Here is a 26,935-nt window from a genome sequence, read left to right on the forward strand (position 1 = left end):
TTGTTCTGCATTGTGCTTTTAATGTTGTACACCGCCCTGGGATATTCTGATAAAGGGGGGTATATATATTGAATAAATACTTCTACTACTTCTACTACTATTTCCCCAGCACCATAAGTTCCTTGTTTGATTCTGTTTTTATGTTATAAAGGGCTTCTGGAGTACCATGTCTTTTTGAGAGAACTGCTGTGGAGCTGAGATGAAGGAGGAGAGATCATTTCCTCTCCACCCAGCAGAGTTTTGGAACTCCAGGAAGACACAACCTGAAAGACAGTGCGCTATTTTATGAAAAATTTTATAACTCTTTCTGATGTTATATGATGTTATGATGTATTGTAATTTTCATAATATGTATACATTGCTTGATTGTAAACACACACACACACACTTTCAAAATGTTTTTTAAAAATATTTTTATTAGTAATTTCAACGTAACATTTTATCCAAAAACATATCATCCTGCACCCCCCCTTATTTTCCCCTCTCCAAAAAACCTGACCCCCCCTCCCCTCCCCTCCCCGACTCCCCTCAGCTCCTCTCTCTGGTTTATCAACATATGTTATTTTCTGCATTTTACCAAACTGTACAGATCCTTAATTTATCTATCTAAATGTTATCAATAAAAAGTTTGTAAATGTTTATTCAAAACCTGCCAAGGAGTCCAGTTCATTTTGTTGCTTCTGTAATTACTTTGTAAAGGGTTCCCATTCATCTTTAAAACCACAGTTATCCTTGTCATGTAGTTTGTGTGTCAATTTTGGCAATTCTGTGATTTCCATCCATTTCTCTTGCCATAGTTCTTTAGTCGGGATTTCCTCATTCTTCCCTCCTTGTGCTGTTAAGACTCTTGCCGTCGTTGTCACATACATAAAGATATTTTTCAGTTTCCTTGGCAGGTCTCTTCCTACAATCCCTAACAAGAATGCTTCAGGTTTTGAAACAAATGTTAATTGGAACATTTTCTTCAACTCATTATATATCATTTCCCAAACCTTTTTGATTTCATTACAATCCTACCACATATGGTAAAAAGTCCCGTCTCTTTCTTTACACTTCCAAAACATATTTGAGCTGGTTTTGTTCATTCTTCCTAACTGCACTGGTGTCATATAGCATCTATACATCATCTTCATATAATTTTCTTTCAGCAAGGAACACTCTGTGAATTTTAAATCGGTTTTCCATAACCTTTCCCAATCTTCCACAATAATATTATGACCTATATCTTGTGCCCATTTAATCATAACTGATTTCACCTCTTCGTCGTTCGTCTCCCATTCTAATTGAATACCGTATGTGCCTTTCAGCAGTTGGAATCTAATAGTCTCTCCTGTATTTGTCAAAGGACTCTCTGAAATTCTGATGTTAGCCTGTATCTCCTTTTCGTGTATGTAAAGGAAATGCCCTCTGGGAATTCCCATTTATATCTAATGTCAGCTCTCCTGAGTGCTATTGTTAAATATCTATATTTGGTTCTTCTAAGTCTCAATTTCAGTGGAATCTCTCTAAAAATATCTACTTTCTGTCCGGCAACCACATGATTTTTTTCAAAAACTGTTCTGAAGGATTGCGTCCTTCACTCTTTTTGTTACTAGTGTTAATAAAACATCTCCTGGCTGCCTCCGTTCTTGATTTTCACGCGATCTAATTCTGAAACAGCTCTCTCAAAGCCCATCCAACCAATCTTTGCTTTATCCCAGCCATTCTGAAACTGTCTGTGTGACATACGTCTCCAAATTTGGCTCTGAATCAGATTCTGGAAGGCCTCTGTCAGGAAGACGTTAACTTATTACTTCAGCTAAATGTAACAGGATTAAACAAGGTACTACAGTGGTACCTTGTGTTACAAACGCTTCAGGTTACATACGTTTCAGGTTACAGACTCTGCTACCACAGAAATTGTCTGTGTGACATATATCTCCAAATTTGGCTCTGAATCAGATTCTGGAAGGCCTTTGTCAGGAAGACGTTAACTTATTACTTCAGCTAAATGTCACAGGATTAAACAACGTACTAAAATGGTACCTTGGGTTACACACGCTTCAGGCTACAGACTCCGCTAACCCAGAAATGGTACCTCAGGTTAAGAACTTTGCTTCAGGATGAGAACAGAAATCATGCTCCCATTCGCTAAAGTGGTGCTTCAGGTTAAGAACAGTGTCAGGTTAAGAACAGACCTCCAGAACAAATTAAGTACTTAACCCGAGGTACCACTGTACAGGCACAGCTTCTCTTAAACTCCCTCCTCTCAAAATCAGTTGTTACATTTCAGGTATCCAGAATAAATGCTAAAAGGCTGAACTCTGTTTCTGCTGCTTCTCTCTCATTCCCTTCCTTAGTTATGACAGGACAGCCCAGCTTCCTTCATGGCTTCATACTTTGGTCCGTGAGCGAGGGGCCACTTTTCCTCGGTTCCCCTCTCTCTTAGCAATCCCACTCCCAAGGTATTTTCCTTTGTATGCCAGACCCAGGGGATCATCTGAGTCCTTTTCACTGACTCAGAAATCTCCTTTTCCTAGAAAATCTCTCCCCTCCCAAATGGAAGGAGACCCCAGAAGAAGAGTCTTCCCATCTGAACACTCTCTCCAGACCCTCAAGATGGACTTCCTATCTCAGCTACGACTGTTAATAGAGGATGAGCTGCCTCACTTCATGAAATTAAAAGCTCGCTCCTTCAAAGTATTAGAGTTCAAAGACTGTGATAAAAATGAAAGAAGAGCAAAGGGAGAACAATATCGTGGTTCTCAAATGATGGATAACATAGGTTACTACAGGAGTAAGAAAATAAAATAATTATTAGTATTATTATTTATTATTTATACCCCACCCATCTGGCTGAGCTTCCCCAGCCACTCTGGGCGACTTCAAATAAAATATTAAAATACTAATACATCAAACATTAAAAGCTTCCCTAAACAGGGCTGCCTTCAGATGTCTTCTAAAAGTCTGGTAGTTGTTGTTCTCTTTGACATCTGGTGGGAGGGCATTCCACAGGGAGGGTGCCACTACCGAGAAGGCCCTCTGGCTGGTTCCCTGTATCTTAGCTTCTCGCAGTGAGGTAACCTCCAGAAGGCCCTCGGTGCTGGACCTCAGTGTCTGGGTAGAACTTCAAAGGTAGCCCCATGTAGAGCGCATTGCAGCAGTCCAAGCGGGAGATAAGCAGAGCATGCACCACTCTGGCGAGGCAGTCCGCAGGCAGATAGGGTCTCAGCCTGCATACTAGATGGAGCTGGTAAAAAGCTACCCGGGACACAGATTTGACCTGTGCCTCCATGGACAGCTGTGAGTCCAAAATGACTCCCAGGCTGAACACAGCCCAGGGGGGAGGAGCGGAACCACTGTATGACAGTGCCCCCAGCTTCCAACCCCTCAAGACGGTCCAGAAGGATGTTATGCTTAATGGTATCAAATGCCGCTGAGAGATCCAGCAGAACTAGGAAACAGCTCTCACCTTTGTCCCTAGCCCGCCAGAGATCATCAACCAGTGCGACCAAGGCAGTTTCAATTCCCATGTTGAGGCCTGAATCCCATCTGGAAGGGATCTAAATGGTCTGCTTCCTCCAGGCATGCCTGGAGTTGTTCAGCAACCACTCACTCAATCACCTTGCCCTAGAATGGAAGATTTGAGACTGGGCGATAGTTGGCCATCGTGGCCACATCTAAAGATGGGTCCGGGAAGGCTCCTTCACGGAGGGAAGCATTCACCACCCCACGAAGCCCATCGCCCAGCCCTTCCCAGCTAGCTTTTATAAGCCAGGATGGGCAAGGATCAAGGAGACAAGTGGTTGGTTTCACTCATCCAAGCAGCCTGTCCACATCCTCGGGGGTAACAGATTGGAATTGATCCAACACAACTTGACTAGACAGGACTCTAGCACTCTCCCGCCCTGCTCCCACGGTGGAATCTACATCTTCTCGAATCAGAGCGACTTTGCAAAAAACTTTGCAAAATCATTGCAGGATATCATGTGGCATGTACTGGGCCCTAATGGAGCAGGTCGTTCTGCTAAATTGTGAACCACCTGAAAGAGTCTCCTGCTGCTGTATTCCGCAGATGTAATAGAGGCGGTGAAGAAAGTCTTCTTGGCCGTCGCTATCACCACTTGGTAGGCTTGACATTGAGCTCTAACCTGTATCCGGTCAGCTTCAGAATGGGTTATCCGCCACCGGCGCTCTAGCCGTCTCAGCGATTGTTTCATCACCCTCTGCTCTGAACCACGGGGCTGTCCGGGCTCCATGGAATCGTAGAGGGCGCTTCAGAGCCAGTCAATAGCCCTGGTTAACTCCACATTTCAGCGGGCCACCAGGAATCACCTGAAAGGCCATCAACATGGGATAAAACATCCCCTACCGCCCTCTGGAAACCATTTGGATCCATTAAGGGGCAGACCATCTGAATCGGGCCCACTTCCCTGAAGAGGGGAAGGTTCACGAAGTCCAGTTGCACCAGGAAGTGATCTGACCATGGCACTTCTTTAGTTTCGCTTTTACTTAGTGTCAGATCACCAACATCCATAGAGGTGAACACCAGGTCTAAGGCATGTCCACGGCTATGGGTTGGGCCAAACATATTCAGGGAAAGCCCCATGGAGACCATGCTTTCCACAAAGTCCAAAGCGGCCCCTTGTAAGGTTGTGTCGGCGTGGATGTTAAAATCCCCCAGGACAACCAAGCTAGGTGTCTTCCCAATAGGACGCCTGCTACACAGGGTAGGATACAAACCAATGCCTTAGGTTTTATGTTTTTTAAAAAAAGACTGACAAAACATGCGGAAGAATTTTTTGACAGCAAGAGACGTTAATGGATTGTAGTCCCTTGGGAGTGCTGGAATTTCCATTCTTTGAGGTTTTCAAATGAAGTTAGATGGTCATCTGTCATGGATGCTTTACTTGCTATTCCTGCATCACAAGGGGTGAAATAGATTGCACCAGGGATCACTTCAAGCTCAAAAATTCTACAATTCCGTGATTCTCCCCTGTATGAATTCATAGGGTTTCCCCCCTGTATGAATTCTTTGATGGGAAGTCAGATTGGAGCTCTGACTAAAGCTCTTTCCACATTCCATGCACTGATAGGGTTTCTCCCCTGTATGAATTCTTTGATGTTTAGTGAGATCGGAGCTCATACTGAAGCTCTTTCCACATTCCATGCACTGATAGGGTTTCTCCCCTGTATGAATTCTTTGATGTTTAGTGAGATCGGGGCTTCTACTGAAGCTCTTTCCACATTCCATGCACCGATAGGGTTTCTCCCCTGTATGAATTCTTTGATGTTTAGTGAGATCGGAGCTTCTACTGAAGCTCTTTCCACATTCCACGCACTGATAGGGTTTCTCCCCTGTATGAGTTATCTGATGGGAAGTGAGACTGGAGCTCATACTGAAGCTCTTTCCACATTCCATGCACTGATACGGTTTCTCCCCTGTATGAATTCTTTGATGGGAAGTGAGATGGGAACTCATACTGAAGCTCTTTCCACATTCTATGCACCGATAGGGTTTCTCCCCTGTATGAATTCTTTGATGTTTAGTGAGATCGGAGCTCACACTGAAGCTCTTTCCACATTCCACACACTGATAGGGTTTCTCCCCTGTATGAATTCTTTGATGTTTAGTGAGATCGGCGCTTCTACTGAAGCTCTTTCCACATTCCATGCACCGATAGGGTTTCTCCCCTGTATGAATTATTTGATGGGAAGTGAGATTGGAGCTCATACTGAAGCTCTGTCCACATTCCATGCACCGATAGGGTTTCTCCCCTGTATGAATTCTTTGATGTTTAGTGAGATTGTAGCTCATACTGAAGCTCTTTCCACATTCCACACACTGATAGGGTTTCTCCCCTGTATGAATTATCTGATGGGAAGTGAGACTGGAGCTCATACTAAAGCTCTTTCCACATTCCTCACACTGATAGGGTTTCTCCCCTGTATGAATTCTTTGATGTTTTGTGAGATTTGAGTTGCTACTGAAGCTCTTTCCACATTCCACACACTGATAGGGTTTCTCCCCTGTATGAATTCTTTGATGGGAAGTGAGAGAGAAGCTCTGACTGAAGCTCTTTCCACATTCAATGCACTGATAGGGTTTCTTTCCAATGAGATTTCGTTGATGAGAACTGGAATGGGAGCTCTGACGGCTGCTCTTTCCACATTCCAAATTTTTACGTGCCTTCTCCACTCTGCAGATTGTGTTGTGGTCACCTTTGTTCTTGCTTTCCAATTCATCACCATCTGCAATGGAGAGAAAAAGGGATTAGAGCCTCAGGAACAAATGGAGCCCCCAGTTAGGGAATAATGCTCATTAAATTTGTTGTAGAGAAGGCAGTGTTCATTACCTTTGTTATTTGCAATAAACCAATGTATTTATTATTGGATTCTAATCGTTGGTTGAATGTTGCTTTGTTTGAAGTAAGTTACTCATTTTATAAATTTTGTACTTTTTGTAAAAATTTTGTACTTTTTTCATTAGATTAGATTGTTGTTATTATTACTGTTTCATGTTTATACAGTAGCACCTCGGGTTACGTAACCCTCAGATTATATAAACATCAGCTTATGAAAGCGATAAATCCATTCGCAGTGATCCTTGGGTTGCGAAAACCTCGGGATCTGGCCAGACCTCCGGAACGTATCCCATTCGCAACCAGAGGTACCACTGTATATGTGTTGGAAGCTTCCCAGATTGGCTGGAGGAACCCAACCAGATGGTCAGGGTATACGTAAAAATTATTATTATTACTATTATTATCACTGCTAGTACTACCTGAGATTCAATCAGCCTGGCTCTTCTCTGGGGCAGATGTTGTTTGGCCCAATCATGGCATCTCCTCCATCTCCAGTGTCAGTCGTCTCTTTGGTTCAACCCAAGACTGACAGCAGCAAAAACAAAAACAGAAAACCTGACAGAAGCTACTTATCTTTCCTAACAACTTTGAAGCTGACATTGAAGATGCCTGGGTAGTTCAGATCAGCCCAACTGTGGTAGAAGGAGGCAGAACTGGAGGAAGATTGTTCACAGAAAAAACTGTAACCTACTATTTCTTGTGGGGGTGTTAGGTTCCCTGGTGTTGTAGGGGGCACTGTGAAAATATATGAGGTTTGTCACATAGAGGTATTTTTTGAATTTCCTGGCAGATAGGACGATCCCACAGGGAGGCTTACCAAGAGAGGCCACAATCCCACAATTCTCCTCCATGACGTCTTTATGAAAACCTCTTTGGTCAGGATTCAGCAACTCCCACTCCTCGTCTATTAAACGAACAGCGACATCTTCAAAGCCCACTGGACCCTAAAAGAAAAAGGGAAATGTCCTCCTCTGAGACAGCAGAAATATGATCTGCTACACAATGCTGTGTTATTTCCTTCCTGTTAATTGCTGTGTTATTTCAATAGGATTGCTTTGCTGCACATTTTTATTATGGGTACCTATTTTAACCCTTTAATTGAATTCTTTTATTCTGCATTTTAAGTGTGGGTATTCGTCTTTTTGCAAATAGGTGGTACTCCAGCTTATGCTTACGTTTTTCTGCCTACACAAGTGTCAGGGAACTGCCATTGGAGCCAAGGGTGGTGGTAAGGCTCCCCAATGACGCTGGAGAGGGAACCAGCAAGGAGAGAGGGAGAGGTTCCGCTGGGGAAGGAAATAGATGTGACGCCAGGGAGAAAGGGGAGGCTGAGGGAGCTTCGAAGGGTAGGCTCAGGGACTCTTTCAGTGAGACCAGCGGGGAGAGGACAGGACCTCCCCTTGGGACGCCCACTCTGCGCAGAAAGCTTCCGCGCAGAGAAGCTAGGCGGCGACTTGGTGTCAAAGAACTTTTATGTTGGAGGAAATTCAGGAAACGCCCACTGACGGATTCTGCCAGTGATTGAGACAGTCACGGAGTACTGACTGTCCAGCCAGGGGAAAGTTTTACCCAAGCTACTCCGCTTGGAGCAGTTTGCGCCTTACGCACAAGCAACCCCAAACCCCATTACAGCAATCCGTCAGTCCTTGACGTTACTTGTGTCCACGGATAATCATGAGTCAGACCAGAGGAGCAGGCGCCAGAGAGGGAGCTAGGGGAGGGGAGGACCAACTCTGGAGGAGAGAAACAGAGATTTGGAACAGCAGCTGGCTTTACTAGCGGCGCGGTTAGATGAAAGGCGGACTCAGGATGCCCAGGGGAAACCCACCCTCATTGCAAGGAAGGTACTGGGACTGGTGCATAAGTTTGGGGGTATTCCGAGAGACTATAATGCTTTTAAGACGGAGGTGCAATACGCGCTGGACCTGCAGTATGATGATTTTGTGGACGATAGGGTAAGAGTAGCCTATGTGATAGGGCATCTTCAAGACGGCGCCAGGGAATGGGTGAGACCCTTAATGGCATCGGAAAATGATGCTTTAAAAGACCTGAGGAAGTTTTTTAGCGCCATGGACCACATGTTTTCTAGTGAAGTGGAGCAGAGCGTGACGCGCAGAGAACTGATGGCGTGCAAACAAGGGAGCCAATCAGTTAGAGAGTACTGGTCGCGGTTTTCGATGCTAATCCACAAACTTGGGTGGGAACTGGGTTCGGAACCAATTCAGATTATGTTTGAGGAAGGCTTAGCCCCTTCGGTTAAGGACGAACTTTCCCGCTCGCCCCGCCCGCAATCAATGGATCAGCTGAGTAAAATGGTGCTTGCGGTTGGAGTACGCCAAGAGGCGCGCGCTCTAGAGAGGCGGGGAGAGCAGAGCGTTGGCATGACAACTGTATTCCTGAAATGCCGGAGCAACCTTCCCAGCCAGCGGAGCCAATGGAGATCGGAGGCGCGCACAGGGTTTCAAACTCTGGCGAGGTGCGCAAAAAGGAGTGGAAAACGACCAGGAAGTGTTTTCTCTGCCAACAGCCGGGACATTTTGCCAGGGTCTGCCCTCAGAGAAAAGCATGGCAAGGGATGGTGGGGGCAGTTGGCAGTGAGGAGGAGGGGAATAAAGAGCAGGGAATGAGAGCGCTTGGCTGCCGATCAGCGGGCACAGCAGCCAGGCAAACAACCAGTAAGAGTGCCCAAACCAGACCCCCCCCCCGGGCAGCCATAGCCATAGAGGTGGTGCTAGAGCTCCCCAACAGACACCCAATTAAGGTGAAGGCACTGCTGGATTCAGGCAGCTCTTGCAACTTCTTTAGCAAGGACTTTGCACTAGAGCACCAGCTCCAGCTGGTGCCTTTAGAGCGCCCCTTGCAAGTGACGACCATTGATGGGAGAGAACTCCTGGGGGGAGAAGTGACCCACCAGACTCCGCCCATGAAGATGAGGGTCTCCAGACACACTGAGACAATTGCCTTTCACGTAGCCACACTAGCCGGGCCGCCAATCATACTGGGGATGAGCTGGCTGGCGCTGCATGATCCGTAGTGGCATGGCACCAGCGGACTGTAGCCTTTGGGTCAGCTCACTGCTTGGAACACTGCCACGGGGGAGAGACCCCGAGGATGGCCGTGGCCAGGGTGGCAGGGATGGGGGCAGAGGAAAAGACCAGGGTGCCGCCGCAATACACTGATTTGGAAGAAGTCTTCAGTGAGAAGGAGGCGGATAGGCTACCCCCCCATAGGTCCTTTGACTGTCAAATCAACCTAATCCCAGGGGCTCAGTTGCCAGTGGGTAAGCTGTACGCCATGTCGGACAGAGAAATGCAGGAGTTGCGGAAGTTTATTGACAAGAACCTGAAGAGGGGGTTCATAAGAGAATCGAGGGCGGTGGGGGGCAGTCCAGTCTTCTTTGTGGACAAGAGAGACTCCAAAGAACTCAGACTAATTTGTGACTATAGGGCGTTAAACTTGATATCGGAGCCGGTGACCTTCCCGATGCCCAGAATTGATGACATTCTGACCAGAGTAAGGAAGGGAAAGATTTTTACCAAGTTGGACCTTCAAGGGGCGTACAATTTGATTAGGATAAGGGAAGGGGATGAATGGAAGACCACCATGTTCACCTCCCTGGGGGCTTTTGAGTACCTAGTTATGCCTTTCGGATTACAAGCGGGCTCTGCCTGTTTTCAATCGTTCATGCACCACGTGTTGGGGTCCCTGCTGTACAAGAATTGCGTGGCCTTTCTAGCTTCCTCCCTTCTTCATTAATAAGCCACCTTCCCACACATTCACCATCTCCTAGATGCACCTGATTGAGAGATTCTTCAGCTCCTGCCCACAATTCTACCGGGTTAAAAGTCAGCTTTTCCTCATGTGAATTTGGACCTCAGCTGAGCAAGATGGGTGGCCTTTGCTAGGGGATGCCTCATAGGAAGTGATTCATGGACTTCCGGTTCCGGTCGCCGACAGCGAGGGAAACGCAGAAAGCTCCGTCTCGGCTTTCTGAGCGTTGTAGAGGCTTGGGGAAACGCGCAAAGGCTCAGCGCACCCCCAAAACTCCAAGGGGGGACCCTTGGGGGATAAGGTCTCGGCAGCGTGGGAGCGGCTTCTTCGTCTCCTCCGGACCGTCAGGACGCGAGGGCGAAAGGACCGCGAGCGCGAACGAGGAGACACCGACTCTACAGCGCGATGCCTCGAGCTTCTGCTGGGTATGTGACGAGCTTCCTTAAAGTTTGAATGGAAGCCTCAGTGTTCGGCGGTTTTGTTTTAGCACTTGATAAAGCGTTATTTTTAGTGAGAATTTTGATTTAAAGCTGAGGGTTACCTGGATGCTTAAGGATTATACTTCGGAGTCCACTTAGTGGAGGAGTTAAGATGGCGCAGATGAGAAGTCGTAAGAATGAGGAAGTTTTTTTTTTACCAATCTGACTGAGTATGGACTGAGTTAGAACTGAGAACTCACGATAAACTCGTTGAGGGGACTTTAAGGATCTTATTTTAGCCATAATTAACAATAAGGTCGCTAGTAGGGTTTATTTTATCATTGTTATTACTGTTACTATTGTTTAATCAAGCTAAAGCGGACTCCGCCCGCAGGGTTTTCGATGCCTACGTTCGCGTGTTTACGTCGCCCATTCCATTTTTTGTGCTTCATATTCAACTTCCTTGAGACGTTTTGAGGCGTTTGCTGCTCTCCCCCTCATACCTTGCCCGGGAATATAGGTTACAAGTGGAGAGGACTGGCTGGAGGAGGTGAAGAGAGGAGCAGCAAGGGGAGAAAGAGAGAAGATTGGTGTGGAAAATTTCACGTTCCAAGGACTTTAAGGACTCTAAGGTTTAACTCAGGACGGAGGGATACAGCGGGGGTTTCCCAACTACCCTTACACGTCTCCATGGACTTTTGCGAGTGAACTACTGAACTATTGAACGGAGTCTACTGGCGAGATTACTAGAGGGCTTATTGGGTAACCTGATTTGGAATAATCTGATTTGGACTATACAGGACAATACCCCATTAAGGTCTGACCCGGGATCAGTAATACTTTCCAGCACCACTACTTGGGTTTGATTTTGACTTGAGGATTCAGGATAAAATTAATCGGCGCTCCTCCTCTGGAATCTCTTTCAGGGACCAGGGGTTCGGGGAGGGGGGAGAAGTCTGTGAAACCTGTGAATCAGCTGAGGGAGAGAGTTAGTAAGGATGTGGAAGGACGGGAAAGAAGTGAAAAGGGGGGGTGGCACCCCAGGGGATAGGAAATCATCTTGCCAGGAAGAAATTAAAGATTTAGATAATTTATGGGCAAGAATAAAGGAGGAATTTAAGCAAAATGAGTTATATATGGAAAATAAACTGGGAGAAGTACAGGAGATGATTGATAAGAAGATCGAAGGTGTGGTTGGAGAACTCTCAACTAAGATTCAAGAGTTATCTGCTAAGTCCAAAATAATTGAGGAATCTAATAAAAGGTTGCAGAAAGAGGTGAGAGAACAGAAAAAAGAATCAGTTAGGATGAAAGAGGAGTTAAGAGAAATAAATATATCACAAGATAAGATTTGGGACAACTTGGCCATGGCAGAAATGCGACAAAAACAGCTTCACCTCAAATTTAGGGGTGTAGCCAAGGAAAGAAATGAGGATATTAAAGGGAAAATGATTAAGGAACTTTCCAGGTGGTTGGGTTTAAAAGAAGAAGAGGTGGCCTTGGCGGTAGAGAATATATTTAGACTGACAAAACCCCCACATTTAAAAGTTAATAGATTCCTGGGGGATTGTTTAGTGATCCTTATCTCATTGGAGATGAAAAATCTGATCTTAAGAACGAGCTACCATAATAAATTAAGAATTGACGGCAGGCCTATTGTCATTTACAAAGAAATACCAGTTAGGTTGTTACGTAAAAGAGAAGGGTATAAACATCTGGTGGCAGTCTTGAAGAGGAATGGTATCCAATTTAGATGGGAATTCCCAGAGGGGATCACCTTCTTCTATAAAGATAAAAAATTTAGATTGATGGACTTACAGGAGGTGGAGAAGTTTATGAGAAGGTATGAGAAAGATCTTGGGAAGGTAGAGAACAGAATGAGGGCCAGAGAGGTAGGAGAGGAGGAAGAGAGAGAGAGAGGCCAGGAGAGAGGGCAGGGGAAAGAGGAGAAGGGGGAGGAATCAGGAGGGGAAGAAGATGAGGCCGTGGTGGGAGAAGAGGCGGCAGAAGAGGAGGAGTCTCCAGGAAATAAAGGCGCCAGTTTATAATTTGAGAGCTTGATTAGAGAGTTTTTAATAGTTAAAGGTAAATAATAGCTGACACATTAAAATTTTTGTCTTGGAATGTGAATGGGTTGAATGAAAGGGTTAAGAGGAATAAAATTGAGAAAGCTTTGAAAAATAAGAAATATGATGTGATTTGCTTTCAGGAAACCCATATTGCTAAGAAGCATAAGCATATTCTGGTGAATAAAAGACTGGGAGTAGAATTTGTTAACTCGGAGATAAATAAGAAAAAAGGGGTGGTGATATATGTTAAAGAAAAGTGGGCCCCAGTATTAATTTGTAAAGATGATGAAGGAAGAATATTGGGAATTCAATTAAATTACCGGGGGGGGGGGGGGAATCAACGTTGTAACGGTTTATGCACCGAACACAAACAGAATGGAGTTTTTTGAGAAATTAGAACGTATTTTATTAGAGATGGAAGATCATAAATTAATTCTGTTGGGGGACATGAATGGGGTACCGGTACCAGAAATGGATAGAAGCGAAAAGAAGGGGAGGTCAGACCGAGGGAAACTTCCGAAATCTTTCAATGATATGGTAGAGAATTTAGCATTAATTGATATATGGAGGTATAAAAACCCGAATAGAAAGCAGTTCACCCATTACTCTGAGCCCCACCAGAGCTGGGGCAGAATTGACCAGATCTGGGTATCAACCGCAGTTTCGCTGAGCGCAATAAAATGTGAAATTCAACCTAGGACCCTTTCAGATCATTGTCCTTTGGCCTTGGAAATAAAAAATGTAGTAAAAGGACAGTACAGGTGGAGGATGAATGATTACTTACTTGAAATTGACGAGGTAACGGAAAAGGCTAAAAGCACCCTGAAAGATTATTTTGATTTAAATTTGAACGGAGACACCCCTATAGATATAGCTTGGGACGCTGGGAAGGCGGTCCTAAGGGGTTTTTTAATACAACAAAATAGTTATAGAAGGAAACTTAAGGAACAAAAGAAAGAACAAATCCTCACCCAAGAGATTGCGAGAGGAAATTAATTACAAACCCGGGAGACGAAGAGAGTATTCAAGTGTCTAAAGTACTACAGTCTCAATATTCGGCTTTATTAAACCAGGAGGTAGAGTGGAAAATCAATTTTATGAGGCAGAAATATTTTGAGTCGGCAAATAAGATGGGAAAGCTACTAGCGTGGCAGTTAAGAAAAAGGAATAAACAAAATGTGATCAATAAATTTACAATGGAGGGTTATACGACCAAAGACCCAGATGAGATAGAAAGAAGGTTCATCCAATACTTTGAGAAGCTGTATGAAAAAGGAGAGGAAGCCAGTATTGATATAAGAAATTATTTGGATCAAGGTGGGGGGAGATACCTAACAGAAGATGATAGTCTGCAACTTAATAAGAACATTACAATAGAGGAGGTGAAGGAGGCTATTAAGAGGATGAAGCCCGGTAAGGCTCCTGGGCCGGATGGCGCCGGTGCTTACGGACGTTATTAATAACATCCTTCAAGGAGGAAGGGCCCCCGATTCTTGGAAGGAGGCATTTATTACTTTAATACCAAAAACGGAAAAGGAAAAAACAGATATAAGAAATTATAGGCCAATTTCATTGCTCAACAGTGACTATAAGATCTTCGCTGATATCATGGCTAACAGATTAAAGAAACATCTAAAGAAATACATTCATAAAGATCAAGCGGGATTCTTACCAAATAGGCAGCAGAAAGATAATGTCCGCCACATATTGAATATTATTGAATACCTAGATATGAGGACAGACATCCCTGCAGCCTTGATGTTTATTGATGCCGAGAAGGCCTTCGATAACGTTTCGTGGGAATTTTTATTACAATGTATGAAAATAGCGGGAATAGAAGGTCCGTATATGGAAGGCATCAAGGCCATATATTCAGGGCAACAGGCCAGGTTGATCATTAACAGTAATCTATCTAAGCCCTTCCCGATTATGAAGGGGACAAGACAGGGTTGTCCCCTGTCACCCCTGTTATTTATTATGGTCTTGGAGGTTATAGCAAATAAATTGAGGGAAACGTTAGATGTAAGAGGGATAAGAATTGGGCAAAAGGAATTTAAGTTAAAGGCGTACGCCGACGATTTGGTCTTGTCGATAGAGAATCCCCTGGACAGTGCTAGTTGTGCAATAGATTTGTTAGAGGATTTTGGCAAGTTGTCTGGATTTAAACTTAATAGGGAAAAAACTAAAATTTTAACAAAAAATTTGGATGCACAGGCAAAAATTAGGTTGGAGCAAAAGACAGGAATCCAGGTCGTGAATAGGGTAAAATACCTGGGAATTTGGTTATCACCGAAAAATATAAACCTAGTGGAAGATAACTATAATAAGATATGGCAGGAAATTAAGAAGGATTTAGATACCTGGCACAGGTTGAAGTTATCATGGACAGGAAGGATGGCCGCGATAAAGATGTGTGTCCTCCCGAAGTTATTGTTCCTATTTCAGAATATTCCAGTAATTAAAGGTACCACCCGCTTTAAGAGTTGGCAAAAGATCTTGGCTAAGTTTATATGGCAGGGAAAAAGAGCCAGAGTGAAGTTTAAATACCTTACGGACTCGAGAGATAGAGGTGGATTTGCAGTCCCGAATATAAAGCTCTATTATGAGGCAGTCTGCCTTTGTTGGATAAAGGAATGGGCTATTTTGAAGAATGCAGATATGCTGGATTTAGAGGGCTTCGATATAAGATTTGGTTGGCATGCCTACTTGTGGCAGGAGAAAGGGAAGGTGCACAGGGGCTTTTCCAACCATATCATCAGAGGTCCGTTACTTGAAGTCTGGAATAGATATAAGAACGTGATTGAAAAGGGTACACCCTGGTGGCTCTCCCCGACTGACATTGTTAAAATTAAAAAATTAAATATGACAGGTGAAAGGTGGACATATGAGGATTTATTAGTTAAAACGGAAGAGGGATGGAAAATTAAGCCTTATGAGGAGTTGAAGGATAAAATTAAGGAGTGGTTACACTTTCACCAAATCAATGCACTGTGGGGAGATCACAAAAAACTAGGGATGAGTGAAAAAAAATCGAAATACCAAGTGGAAATCCTGGAAAGCAATAATAAACTCCTCTCTAAAATGTACAAACAATTATTGGAATGGGACACTAAAGGGGATGTGGTGAAAGGTGCGATGGTAAAATGGGATAGGGATCTTGGGCATAAGGTGGATTATAATAAATGGCAGACACTGTGGAAAAAGGGTGTGAAGTTCACGGCCTGTGCAATTCTTCGTGAAAACTTAGAAAAAATGATATATCGCTGGTATTTGACTCCGGCAAAGTTAGGTAAGATGTATAGGAATGCCGATAATTTATGTTGGAGATGTAGGGACAAGGTGGGAACTTTTTTTCATGTCTGGTGGACCTGTGATGTGGTTAAGAGATTCTGGGGGCAAATCTATGACGAGTTGAAAAAGATCTTGAAATATAATTTCCCTAAAACCCCTGAGGTGTTCCTGTTGGGTATGATTGAGGAGGAAATAAAAAACGCAGACCAAACCTTCTTTCAATATGCCACCACAGCGGCAAGGATTTTAATTGCACAGAGGTGGAAATCCCCTGAAATACCTTCGGTCAGAGACTGGCAAGTGAAACTGTTTCAATATATAGAACTAGCAAATTTAACACAAAGAATTAGGCATCATAATATGGCTAAAGTTAAAAGTGACTGGAACAAATTTTTAAATTATATTAAAATTAATCTGGGAATTAACAATATACAGTGGTGCCTCGCAAGACGAAATTAATTCGTTCCGCAAGTCTTTTCGTCTTGCGAGTTTTTCGTCTTGCGAAGCACGGTTTCCCATAGGAATGCATTAAAAATCAATTAATGCGTTCCTATGGAAACCGCCTTCAGACCAGGTCCGGGGACAGTCTGTCCCCCGACCTCTTCTGAAGGCCGGTGGGGGGCGAAAGTCTTTGCTCCCCCCCCCGCCTGCCTTCCCGGGACAGCGGAGACTTCTCCGCTGTCCCGGGGCGGTCTTAAAATGCTGGCGGGCGGCAGCGAAGCCTTCGCTGCCGTCCCCCAGCATTTTAAAAGCCCCTGGGACAGCGGAGACTTCCCGGGGCGATTTTAAAATGCTGGCGGGCAGCAGCGCTGCCGCCCGCCAGCATTTTAAGATCACCCCAGACAGCGGAGAAGTCCTCCACTGTCCCGGGGTTTTTAAAATGCTGGTGGGCGGCAGCGAAGGCTTCGCGGGCAGCAGCGCTGCCACCCACCAGCATTTTAAAATCGCCCCGGGAGCGGAGAAGTCTCCGCTGTCTGGGGTGATCTTAAAATGCTGGCGGGCGGCAGCGCTGCTGCCCGCCAGCATTTTAAAATCGCCCCGGGACAGTGGAGGAATTATCCGCTGTCCCGGGGCGATTTAAAAGCCCCCGGGAAGGCAGGCAGGGGGGACAAAGACTTTCGCCCCCCACCGGCCTTCAGAAGAGGTCCTGGACCTCTTCTGAAGGCGGGTGGGGGGCGAAAGTCTTTGCTCCCCCCCCCCGCCGCCTGCCTTCAAAAGCCATCCGGGATAGCGGGAAGCGCTTCCCTGCTATCCCGGACTGCTTTTAAAATGCTGGCGGTGGGGAGCAAAGCCTTTCGGCCCCCGCCGGCCTTCCTGGACCTCTTCTGAAGGCCGGAGTGGGGGGGAAGGCTTTGCTCCCCACCGCTAGCATTTAAAAGAGGTCCCCGGAGATTTCCCTATGGGCTTTCTTCTTGCGAAGCAAGCCCATAGGGAAATTCGTTTTGCGAAGCGCCTCCAAAACGGAAAACCCTTTCGTCTAGCGGGTTTTTCGTCTTGCGAGGCCTTCGTCTTGCGGGGCACCACTGTAACAGTAGATATTAGTTAACACTTACGGCATTTTGAGTAACTACTATAATAACTGCAGAAATTGTACAGGATTATGTAACCCTAAGCTAAAGTGGATGGAGGTCTAATTTATATGTACTCTTTATATTCTATGTTATGTATCTTATATATATTGATATTCTGTATCTGTATCTGTACCTTTATTTTTAGGGACATCTGTTCTTTTTAAAGTTTCTTTTTTTAAAAAAATGTATTCAATAAAGATTTATTTTAAAATCAAAAAAAAAAAAAAAAGAATTGCGTGGCCTTTCTAGATGACGTGCTAATCTACTCGGAGAACAAGGAGCAGCATGTTAAAGACGTCAGAGAAGTGCTGAAGAGGTTGCAGGAGCACCAGTTGTGGGTGAAACTGGAGAAGTGCCAATTCCATGCCCGAGAGGTTGAGTTCCTGGGTTACAGGTTGTCGGACAAGGGTTTAGCCATGGACCCAAGCAAGGTGCAGGCAGTGCTAGAAATGGAAGACCCCAAAAAACTGGAAGGACGTGCAGAGGTTCCTTTGGTTTGCAAATTTGTATAGGAAGTTCATCAAGAACTTCGCGCACTTGACTGCACCCATCACCGATTGTCTCAGTAGCAAGAAGAAGTTCGTGTGGACGGAAGAGGCACAGCAATCTTTTGAAAAACTAAAAAGAGTGTTCGCTTCAGAAGAGCAGCTCTTGCATGGGGATCTGCAGAAGCCAATGAGGCTGGAAACAGACGCATCAGACAAAGCGGTTGGGGCCATACTGCTCCAGCCGGGAAACCAGTCCGACTGGAGGCCGTGCACCTTTTTCTCGAGGAAGCTGAGCAAGTCAGAACAGAACTACACGGTGTATGACCGGGAACTGCTTGCAATTTACGAAGCGTTCCAACGCTGGAGACATTTGTTGATAGGGGCTCAACACAAGATCCAGGTGTGCATGGACCATAAGAACCTGGAATACTGGAGGACTGCACGGGTTCACAACCAGAGACAGATGCGGTGGGCTCAGGAGTTTTCCAAGTTTTCTTTTGAGATTCGGTATGTACCGGGAAAGGAAAACGTCCGAGCAGATGCCCTATCCCGGAAACCAGAGTACTTGGAAGGAGAGGGAGCGCCAGAAGTACGACATGTGATACCCGAGGACCGATGGGTGTGTGTGGGAGTATTGGTGGGGAAACGAGAACTAGCAGGGTTGACGAGGGACGACGAGTACGCCCAAAGAAAGATCAGGGAGCTCCAGGACGCAGGAGAAAATCGGGGGGGGGGGGTTGAGGAAAAGGAAGGAGCATTGTATTACAGGGGAGCATTGTACATACCAGAGGGGGATTTGAGGAGGAGGGTACTCAAACAACTACATGACAACCCCACGGCAGGGCATTTTGGTCAACACAAGACCATGTTGCTTGTCACCAGACAGTTCTGGTGGCCAAGAGTGAGGGAATACGTGCGGGAATACGTACGGGGGTGCGACCGTTGCCAGCAAGCTAAGGGGGCGAAAGCAGCACCCGCGGGGTTACTAGAGCCCTTGCCCATTCCGGGGAGACCATGGGAGTTGGTATCCATAGATTTTATGACCGATTTGCCCAAGTCCAGGGGAAAAAACAGCCGTCATGGTGGTAGTTGACTTGTTGACCAAGATGTGCCATTTCATTGCTTGTTCGCATGCAGTCACGGCAGAGGAAACAGCTAGGCTGTTTGTTGATCACGTTTTTTCAGTTGCATGGCGCCCCCTTGAGGGTTTTGTCTGACAGAGGAAGGCAATTCACTTCCAGATACTGTAGGAAGCTCATGAGCTTGCTCCAAGTTGAGGTGAGTTTCTCGACGGCCCGTAACCCAAAAACCAACGGACAAGCGGAAAGGGCTAATAGCACACTCCAACAGTACCTACGCTGCTACATCAGCGAGAGAGAGAGAACGACTGGGTGGAAAGGCTAGCGCTGGCCGAATTTGCTTACAATAACGCTGAGCATGTGTCCACGGGGATGAGTCCGTTCATGGCCAATTATGGGTGTCATCCCAGGGCCTTCCCAGGGGAGGGGGAGGAGAGGTGGAGTGTGCCTGCGGCAGAGCAATTTGTGGAAGAAATGGAGGCCTTACACCAACAGCTTAAGATGAACCTGGAGAGGGCAAAGGAAGAGTACAAGAGGCAGGCAGACAAGCACCGTAGAGAAGGGGAGACCATACGGGTTGGGGACCGGGTGTGGTTGTCAACCAAAGGGCTACCGTTCAAGGGAGGTTGTAAAAAACTACGGCCAAGGCGACTGGGACCTTTCGAGGTAACACAGCAGGTGAATCCTGTGGCTTTTAGGCTCAACCTGCCAACCAACATGAGGTTGCATTCGGTGTTCCACCATACCGGGAAGGGAGGGAGTTTCCGGGGCGGGAGAGAGAGATCCCCACTCACCCAGAGGTGGAGGAGAGGGAACTCAGTGGTCAGGCAGCGGAAATTCTTGATTCAAGGTGGAAGGGGAGACAGGTGGAATATTTGATAGCTTGGGAGGGGGAGCCTGAGTCGGAAAACACGTGGGTCCCTGAAGGAGAGATCAGGGATGAGTGGCTGCGGGAGGAGTTTCACCGCAGGTTCCCAAGGAAACCGAAACCTTTGGAGATATTCTGGGAGGAGCAATTTGGAATCACGGACGAGGAAGAAGAGTTTATGGGGTATCCTCCCTCAGAGGAAGAGGGAGGGGAGGTATCAGAGGAAGAGGGCTCAGATTGGGGAGATTGGCCAACGGAAAGAGACAGCAGCAGGTGGAGAACAATGTTTGAATCGTCTGAGGAAAGGGATAGCTCATTCCAGGGGTTCCCCGCTTCACCGCCCAGGGAACGGGCCGGGGGTGGGGAGGGCCCTGAGGGGGAGGTGGATGTCAGGGAACTGCCATCGGAGCCAAGGGTGGTGGTAAGGCTCCCCAATGACGCTGGAGAGGGAACGAGCAAGGAGAGAGGGAGAGCTTCCGCTGGGGAAGGAAATAGACGTGACGCCAGGGAGAAAGGGGAGGCTGAGGGAGCTTCGGAGGGTAGGCTCGGGGACTCTTCCAGTGAGACCAGCAGGGAGAGGACAGAACCTCCCCATGGGATGCCCACTCTGCGCAGAAAGCTTCCGCGCAGAGAAGCTAGGCGGCGACTTGGTGTCAAAGAACTTTTATGTTGGAGGAAATTCAGGAAACGCCCACTGACGGATTCTGCCAGTGATTGAGACAGTCACGGAGTACTGACTGTCCAGCCAGGGGAAAGTTTTACCCAAGCTACTCCGCTTGGAGCAGTTTGCGCCTTACGCACAAGCAACCCCAAACCCCATTACAGCAAGCATTCCATTTCCCCGATGGAAGGGTCCACTTTCTCCTCTCCTCGTGAGTTGTTCTGGGGAGGTTCCCTTCCAATGCCCTAGAGCGAAATTCAAGGGGTTCATGGGGGCATGGAGAGGGGGAGGAGTGGGGGGCAGGCCCCATTTTCAGCAGATAGGGCTGGCTAGGTGAATCCTGGAAATTATTTATCGTCTGTCCACTGCTTAGAAGCCTATTTTAGCACTCATTGATGAATATAGAAATACAAGAAGCCTAGTTTGGATGGCCATCTGTCTTGGAGGATCTAGCTGAGATTCCTGCAATGCAGGGGGTGGGACTTGATGACCCTTGGGGTCCCTTTCAACTCTAGGATTCCATGAAAACTGCAACTAGAGATGAATCCTACTGTCAACATTCAGAAGGCTGGTATGACAGAGTTATCTGGGCAGGAAATCCCACAGTTCACAGCTGGAGTTTACTCTTTATCAGCAAGAGCACAATGTTCACATACTTGGCTGAGTTTTGGGCTTAATGAAAACAGCAGCTCATTCCCTGAGCCTCTTCCTCCACAAAAGCAGTTGCTGAGAGTGAAGGCCCCCGGCTCCCCAAAACTTTCCAAGTCCCCTCCTCTCTGGGGTTTCTGGCAAGTGATTGAACAGTGCGCCAGTGTGCAGCCTGCCTTTGCTCCTCCATGTTAGACCTCTCTTGGCTCTGAGAGACAAGCAGGGAGGGTGGATTCTGGCAGAAGGAGAGGGAGCCCCCGGTGGCTCCTCCTTCTCCTGACTCACCTCTGCCTCTTGACCTTCCTCCTCTCACTCGCCTCCTCCCTCTTCTGCCTCTGATTCTGCACTGCATTTTGCCACAGAGTCTGCCAGCTCACTAAGCCCTGTTACCCCTTCAGCTTCTGGCACCTCCTCTTCCCAGGCTTCTCCCTCATCCTCCCTCCACCTCCACTCCTTCGGCTCTGAGCCATCTTCCCTTCCTGGTTCCCTGGCTGCTTCCTCCCACCATTCCTCTGTGCCCAGCCACTCCATGACATTGCTCCATCCCTCGGGCTCTGTCCCCACAAGGCAGCTTCCTCTGACCTGATCTGGTTCCACAGCCACTGCTTCTCTTCTGCCCCCATGAAAAGATGGATCAGGAGGTCTTGCCGGCATCATTCTTTCACCTACAAAAGAGAAAAAGGTAAGCAGGATGCTAGGAGTGCCTGCTTCTCTCACAGGGGAAACAGGACATCTCTAACTACTGATGGGCCTTTCAGAAAGCCTTACCTGCTGTGGGCAGTTGAAGGTTTGTGCCCATTTCATGTTAGGTGTGCAGAAATACATCTCCCCTCCTCTGAACCCTTGTTCCCAACCCCCAACCCCCCCCAAAAAAAAAACCAAGATGAAAAGAACCCTCAGATGAGTTGGAAAACCAACAGAACAAGACCAAATGGAGAAAAGCCACCTTCCTCCTTACCCAGTGGCCTCTCTCTGGTGTCCAACGGAGGCCTCTCTGCTTCACAGGAATCCAGGTCCATTTCTGCAAAATGATCCCTTTTCTGAAAGAACAACAAGAATTCAAAACAGTAAATGAATAGTGAGAAATATTTGGAGCCCCTTGGGAGTATCCAGAGGAATGTCTCTCTCACCTGCTTTCTCTCCTCTGCCTGACTCAGGAGGAAACCTTCAGCCAGGGCCACCGCCTGGGAACTGGTCTCTGCTCCACAGTCCCTCACCCAGCTCTCCATCTCCGGTGGAAGGACAGCCAGGAACTGCTCCAAGATCACCTGGTCCAGCATCTCAGCTTTCGTGTGCCTTTCTGGCTTCAGCCACTGACGGTCAAGGTGGTAGAGTCGGCTGCAAACCTCTCGGGGTCCTTTGGCCTCCTGGCAGCAGAACTGCCTCACCTGCTGGCTCTGCACCTCTGAGCGGAGGGTGTCCTCCTCACCCAGGATCTTCTGCACAGAGTTTTCCCAGAATCCCCCACTGCTCCCAGTTTGGATGGCATGGCCTCTTCCTGCTCTAGGGCCAGCTGAGTCTCGCTCATCCATCTGTGCTCTCAGGAAGCCTCTGCGAGATGCGAAGGAACCCTTTGGTCTTCTGCCAAGTTCTCTCTGTCTGAATGAGAAGCTCTAGCAAACCCTACAAAGCAAATTGTTGTTCTGTTACAAAAGTTGTACAATATCAGGAGACGAAAAAGGTTCCCTGAGCAAGCATGGATGAGTCTTGCTGGGAACCAGGGTAGGACTGCACCTCAGCCCAGACTCTGAGCTATCTTTCTAAAAAGGAGGAGGAGGAGGAAGAGGAGGAGGAGATGTAGGCCTCTAGAAGGGAGATTGTGGAGGGATTAATGCGAGGCGAATCAGCCTGGTTGCTCCTTCCTTCCAGTCAATGCATGAACTCAGAACTGATTGACAAGGGAGTCATTGGTTCCTGGTGAAAAATGACTACGTGTGTTGAATCTGAATCTCCTTCCTTGTAGCTTGAAACCATTGGTTGGAATCCTGCGCCCAGGTGACATGGCTCTCCTAAAGGCCGGCCTCACTATACACTGCCTTTGTTGATCTAAAAGCAGCCTTTGATACAGTCTCCAGAACCAGACTCTGGGACAGACTACAGGGGACCTACATAGAATTAAGAGCTTCGGCACTGCGCGCAAACACGGCTCTTAGAGTCAGGTGTAGCCGCCTAGGACACCTAACGGACCCTATTAAAACCTCTAAAGGAGTCAGGCAAGGGTGCCTATTGGCCCCTCTACTATTCAATTTCTATCTAAATAATTTAGTATCTGCACTCCATGACTCAGAACTCCATCCTCCAAAGCTCGCAAATCGGCATATTTCGGTCCTGCTATGTGCCGATGATGCAGTAATTTTATCTAGAACCCCCATTGGACTCAAAAGAGCACTAGGAAAGCTCGCAGAATACTGTGAATTTGAATGTCTCAAAATCAACTATCAAAAGACCAAGATACTCGCTTCTCTGGCAAAACCAAGCTTAAAAGCTGGGAACTCCAAGGCCATAAATTAGAACAAGTCACAAACTATAAGTATCTAGGAATGGTGGTACAGGCCTCAGGAACCAACAAACTACACATAAACTCCATCGGGAGTTCAGCGGAAAAACCCGCAAATTGTATCCTTAATTTTTTTTAGAGCACAAGGGGGCTTCTTCGTTCCCGCAGCTCTAAAACTATACAAGGCCAAAACTTTGGCACAACTCCTTTATGGTTCCTTTTTGCCCCCGCCTTCCTCGGCTTCCTCCCCCCTTGAGAGAGTTCAATCTAGACTTCATAGAGCTCTCACTGGCTTCATTATTACCAAATAATGGAAGCATATAATTTGGATAAAAAAAATAGGCTTCCAGGTGGAAAAATCAAAATTGGAAACAGAACTGTTACATCCCAAAATTAAGAACTTGTCAAGAATGTATAACTTGCTGTTGAAATGGAACACTCAGGATGAAATGGTGAAATCAGCTAAGAGAAAATATAATGAAAATGATCTACAGGTGGTACATGAAACCAGTCAAGTTTGCAAAAATTTTTCATTTGCCCAATAATAAATGTTGGAAATGCAAAGAGACTGAAGGTACATTCTTTCACCTTTGGTGGACATGCCCAAGGATTAAGGCTTTCTGGGAGATGATCTATAATGAAATGAAAAAGGTATTTAAATATACCTTCCAGAAGAAGCAAGAGGCATTTCTCCTCGGCATGATCGGCCAATTGGTGCCAAAGAAGGATAGAACTTTCTTTATGTATGCTACAACAGCAGCAAGAATACTTATTGCAAAGTACTGGAAGACACAAGATCTACCCACCCCGGAAGAATGGCAGATGAAGGTGATGGACTACATGGAACTGGCGGAAATGACCGGCAGAATCCGAGACCAGGAAGAAGAGTCGGTGAAGGAAGATTGGAAGAAATTTAAAGACTATCTACAGAAACATTGTAAAATTAATGAATGTTAGAAGGATGTTGGAATGAAGCTATGTGGTTTTAGCAGAAATGTTATAAAGGTTTAGGAAAAAACAGACTGTTAATTGGTGAAAGGAGGGAAAGTTAAGTTATATTATATTAAGATAAATTACAGGACAAAAAGTGGAAAAGATGGAAAGGATTTGCTGAAATAGCTAACTGAACTAGAATACAAAAAAGGGAGGTGTGAGGAGGTCAAGGAAACAAGCAAATGAAAGATAAGTTATGGGAAGGTTTGATGTGTTTTTTACTTGTTTCTATTTTTCTGCTTTTTTCTATTCCTTTTTTTTCTTTTTTCTTATTGTGATGTGCTGTTTTGTTTTTGTTTAATATGGTGTTTTTCTTTTTTCTTATTGTAACTTTTAAAACTTTAAAAAATATTATTTTTTAAAAAATAGACTTCTTAGAGCTCTCCTCCAAGTGCCCGGATGTGTCTCAAACGCATGGTTAGATGAGAAACGGGGATGATGAGAGTGGAGGCTAGCATCTGCCTAACATCCATCTACAAATGGCTGACATTGAATCTGCTCCCCCGAGGGATAGTCCCACTGACCCTCTGCGACCAATTCCAGTCAGGCTGGCAGACTGCAGTCCTGAACACCCTCCAGAAACTGGGTTTTGCCCCTCAAGCCCTTCTAAGTCTGGGCTTGGGCCAGGCAAATGCCACGGTCAGGCAAAGAATATTAGACACCAAGAGACAACAGGACTGCGCAAGGTGCCCCGACCATAAAATTGGAGAAATCGAGAAATATATGGCCGCACCAGCAGAATATCTCTTCTTTCTCGCATCTAGAAATGCAAGAAGGGCCTTTACACTCGCCAGAAGCTCGGCTCTTCCATCGCTGGTCCTGGATGGAGCCTTTAGAAAGATCATCAGAAGATGACCTGGATGGTCACCAGATTCTGTGTACAGATCTGTTGGCGCAGACCATCTCCCAACTCAAAACAGTCCGTCATGAAAATCCCCAAACTCGGTTTCATGGGTGACTCTGAGTCAAGTCCCTGGGATAGTTTGTTGGTGTACATTGTTTTTAAATTTGTTGTTGTACATAAATTGCCTGTTTTACTTCTGTGACTGTACCCCCAAGTGTGTTTTATAAGCTGGTCTCTGATCGTAATAAATTATCTAATCTGACATGGCTCTCCTATCTCCTCTCTGTCTCCTCCTCTCCAACTAAACATACCCAGCTCCTCATAAAGCTTGGCTTGATCTGCTTGGCTGGCCTCCTCTGCCAATAAGGAGAAAGAAAGAAGGGAAACAAAGGAAGAGGTTTGGGAGCAACCATTCAGACACGTTTCCTCTCTTGTGCAATGACGCTGACCCGTGTCACACACAGCAGAAGTCCTACTGATAGCCTTATTTAAAGAAGCCAGATTTCTATCTGCTAGATTTCCCAGGGGGCTCTGAATATTTTTTTTTCTGGAAGGGGGGCGGTAACCTCCTCCCCTCCCCCCCCACAAAATATCTAAAGGAAGGAGACAGTTCCTGCGACCTCGCCCCTCCCTGGCAGGACCCCTGCTCCCTGGGGCTCCCCCCCCCACATGAGTCACCCTCCCCTGCTGCAGCCCTGGGACCCCCACCTTCTCCCAACTGCACCCTCTGGGGGGGGAGGAAGAAGAGACTCACCAGATCCCAGGAGAGGATTGCCCTTCCCAAAGGAGTAAGCAGCGTCTTTATACAAATGCAGAATATAGAGTCCTGTAGTTGCAAACCTCGCGCAACCTCCCCCCCCCCCCTGGCAGGACCCCCTGCTCCCTGGGGCTCCCCCCACACACATGAGCCACCCTCCCCTGCTGCATCCCTGGGACCCCCCCTTCTCCCCTCTGCACCCTGGGGGGGGGAGGAGGAAGAGACTCACCAGATCCCCGTGGAAGAGAGCAATGCAGCCTTTGCAATAGCAGAAAGCAACCCCGCCCCCCCTTGCAGGAAGGGGAGGGAGGGGCTTTTCCTCTGGAGGACCTGGCCCCCCCTTACTTCCTGTCCTCTCTAGGAATGCAGCTCATTTCCCTTTAACCCTTGCCAAGCCGAGTCCACCCTGCTCAGTCCTCTCTGCCTTTTCTCTCCTGCATTGCACAATCCCAGAGATGCTCATTTTATTTTTGCTCTTGGTTGGTCTGTGATCCGCTCCCTCCCTTGGCCAGAAACTGGAGGAAGAGGTTGCAGGGGAAAGGGGTTTGCAGGAAGCAAGGAAGCTCCTCCTAGAATGGGAGGGAGCCCCCTGGGTCATCTATTCCAGCCCCCCTGCAAGGCAGGAATCCAACCTC

At 46.6% G+C, this 26,935-nt stretch overlaps 2 protein-coding genes across 2 annotated transcripts in view; both read right to left on the bottom strand.

Moving 5' to 3' along the window:
- The window catches only part of LOC310843327 (uncharacterized protein), a 153,589-nt gene that overhangs the window by 53,462 nt on the left and 73,192 nt on the right, over window positions 1-26,935 (bottom strand). The gene's annotated exons all lie outside the window — the stretch shown is intronic.
- Window positions 4,955-26,825, bottom strand: LOC310842794 (uncharacterized protein; the record flags this gene model as incomplete). The annotated part of the gene is made up of 7 exons (XM_083734933.1): window positions 26,530-26,825; window positions 26,298-26,342; window positions 22,340-22,832; window positions 22,168-22,249; window positions 21,792-21,874; window positions 7,162-7,288; window positions 4,955-6,231 (listed from the first exon to the last, which is right to left on the bottom strand). Exons 3-7 carry the CDS (start codon window positions 22,739-22,741, stop codon window positions 4,955-4,957), a joined length of 1,971 nt encoding a protein of 656 aa, XP_083591059.1. The 5' UTR covers window positions 22,742-22,832; window positions 26,298-26,342; window positions 26,530-26,825.

The sequence above is a fragment of the Podarcis gaigeae genome, assembly GCF_964106915.1.
Source record: "Podarcis gaigeae genome assembly, chromosome: 4".
Lineage (NCBI taxonomy): Eukaryota > Metazoa > Chordata > Lepidosauria > Squamata > Lacertidae > Podarcis > Podarcis gaigeae.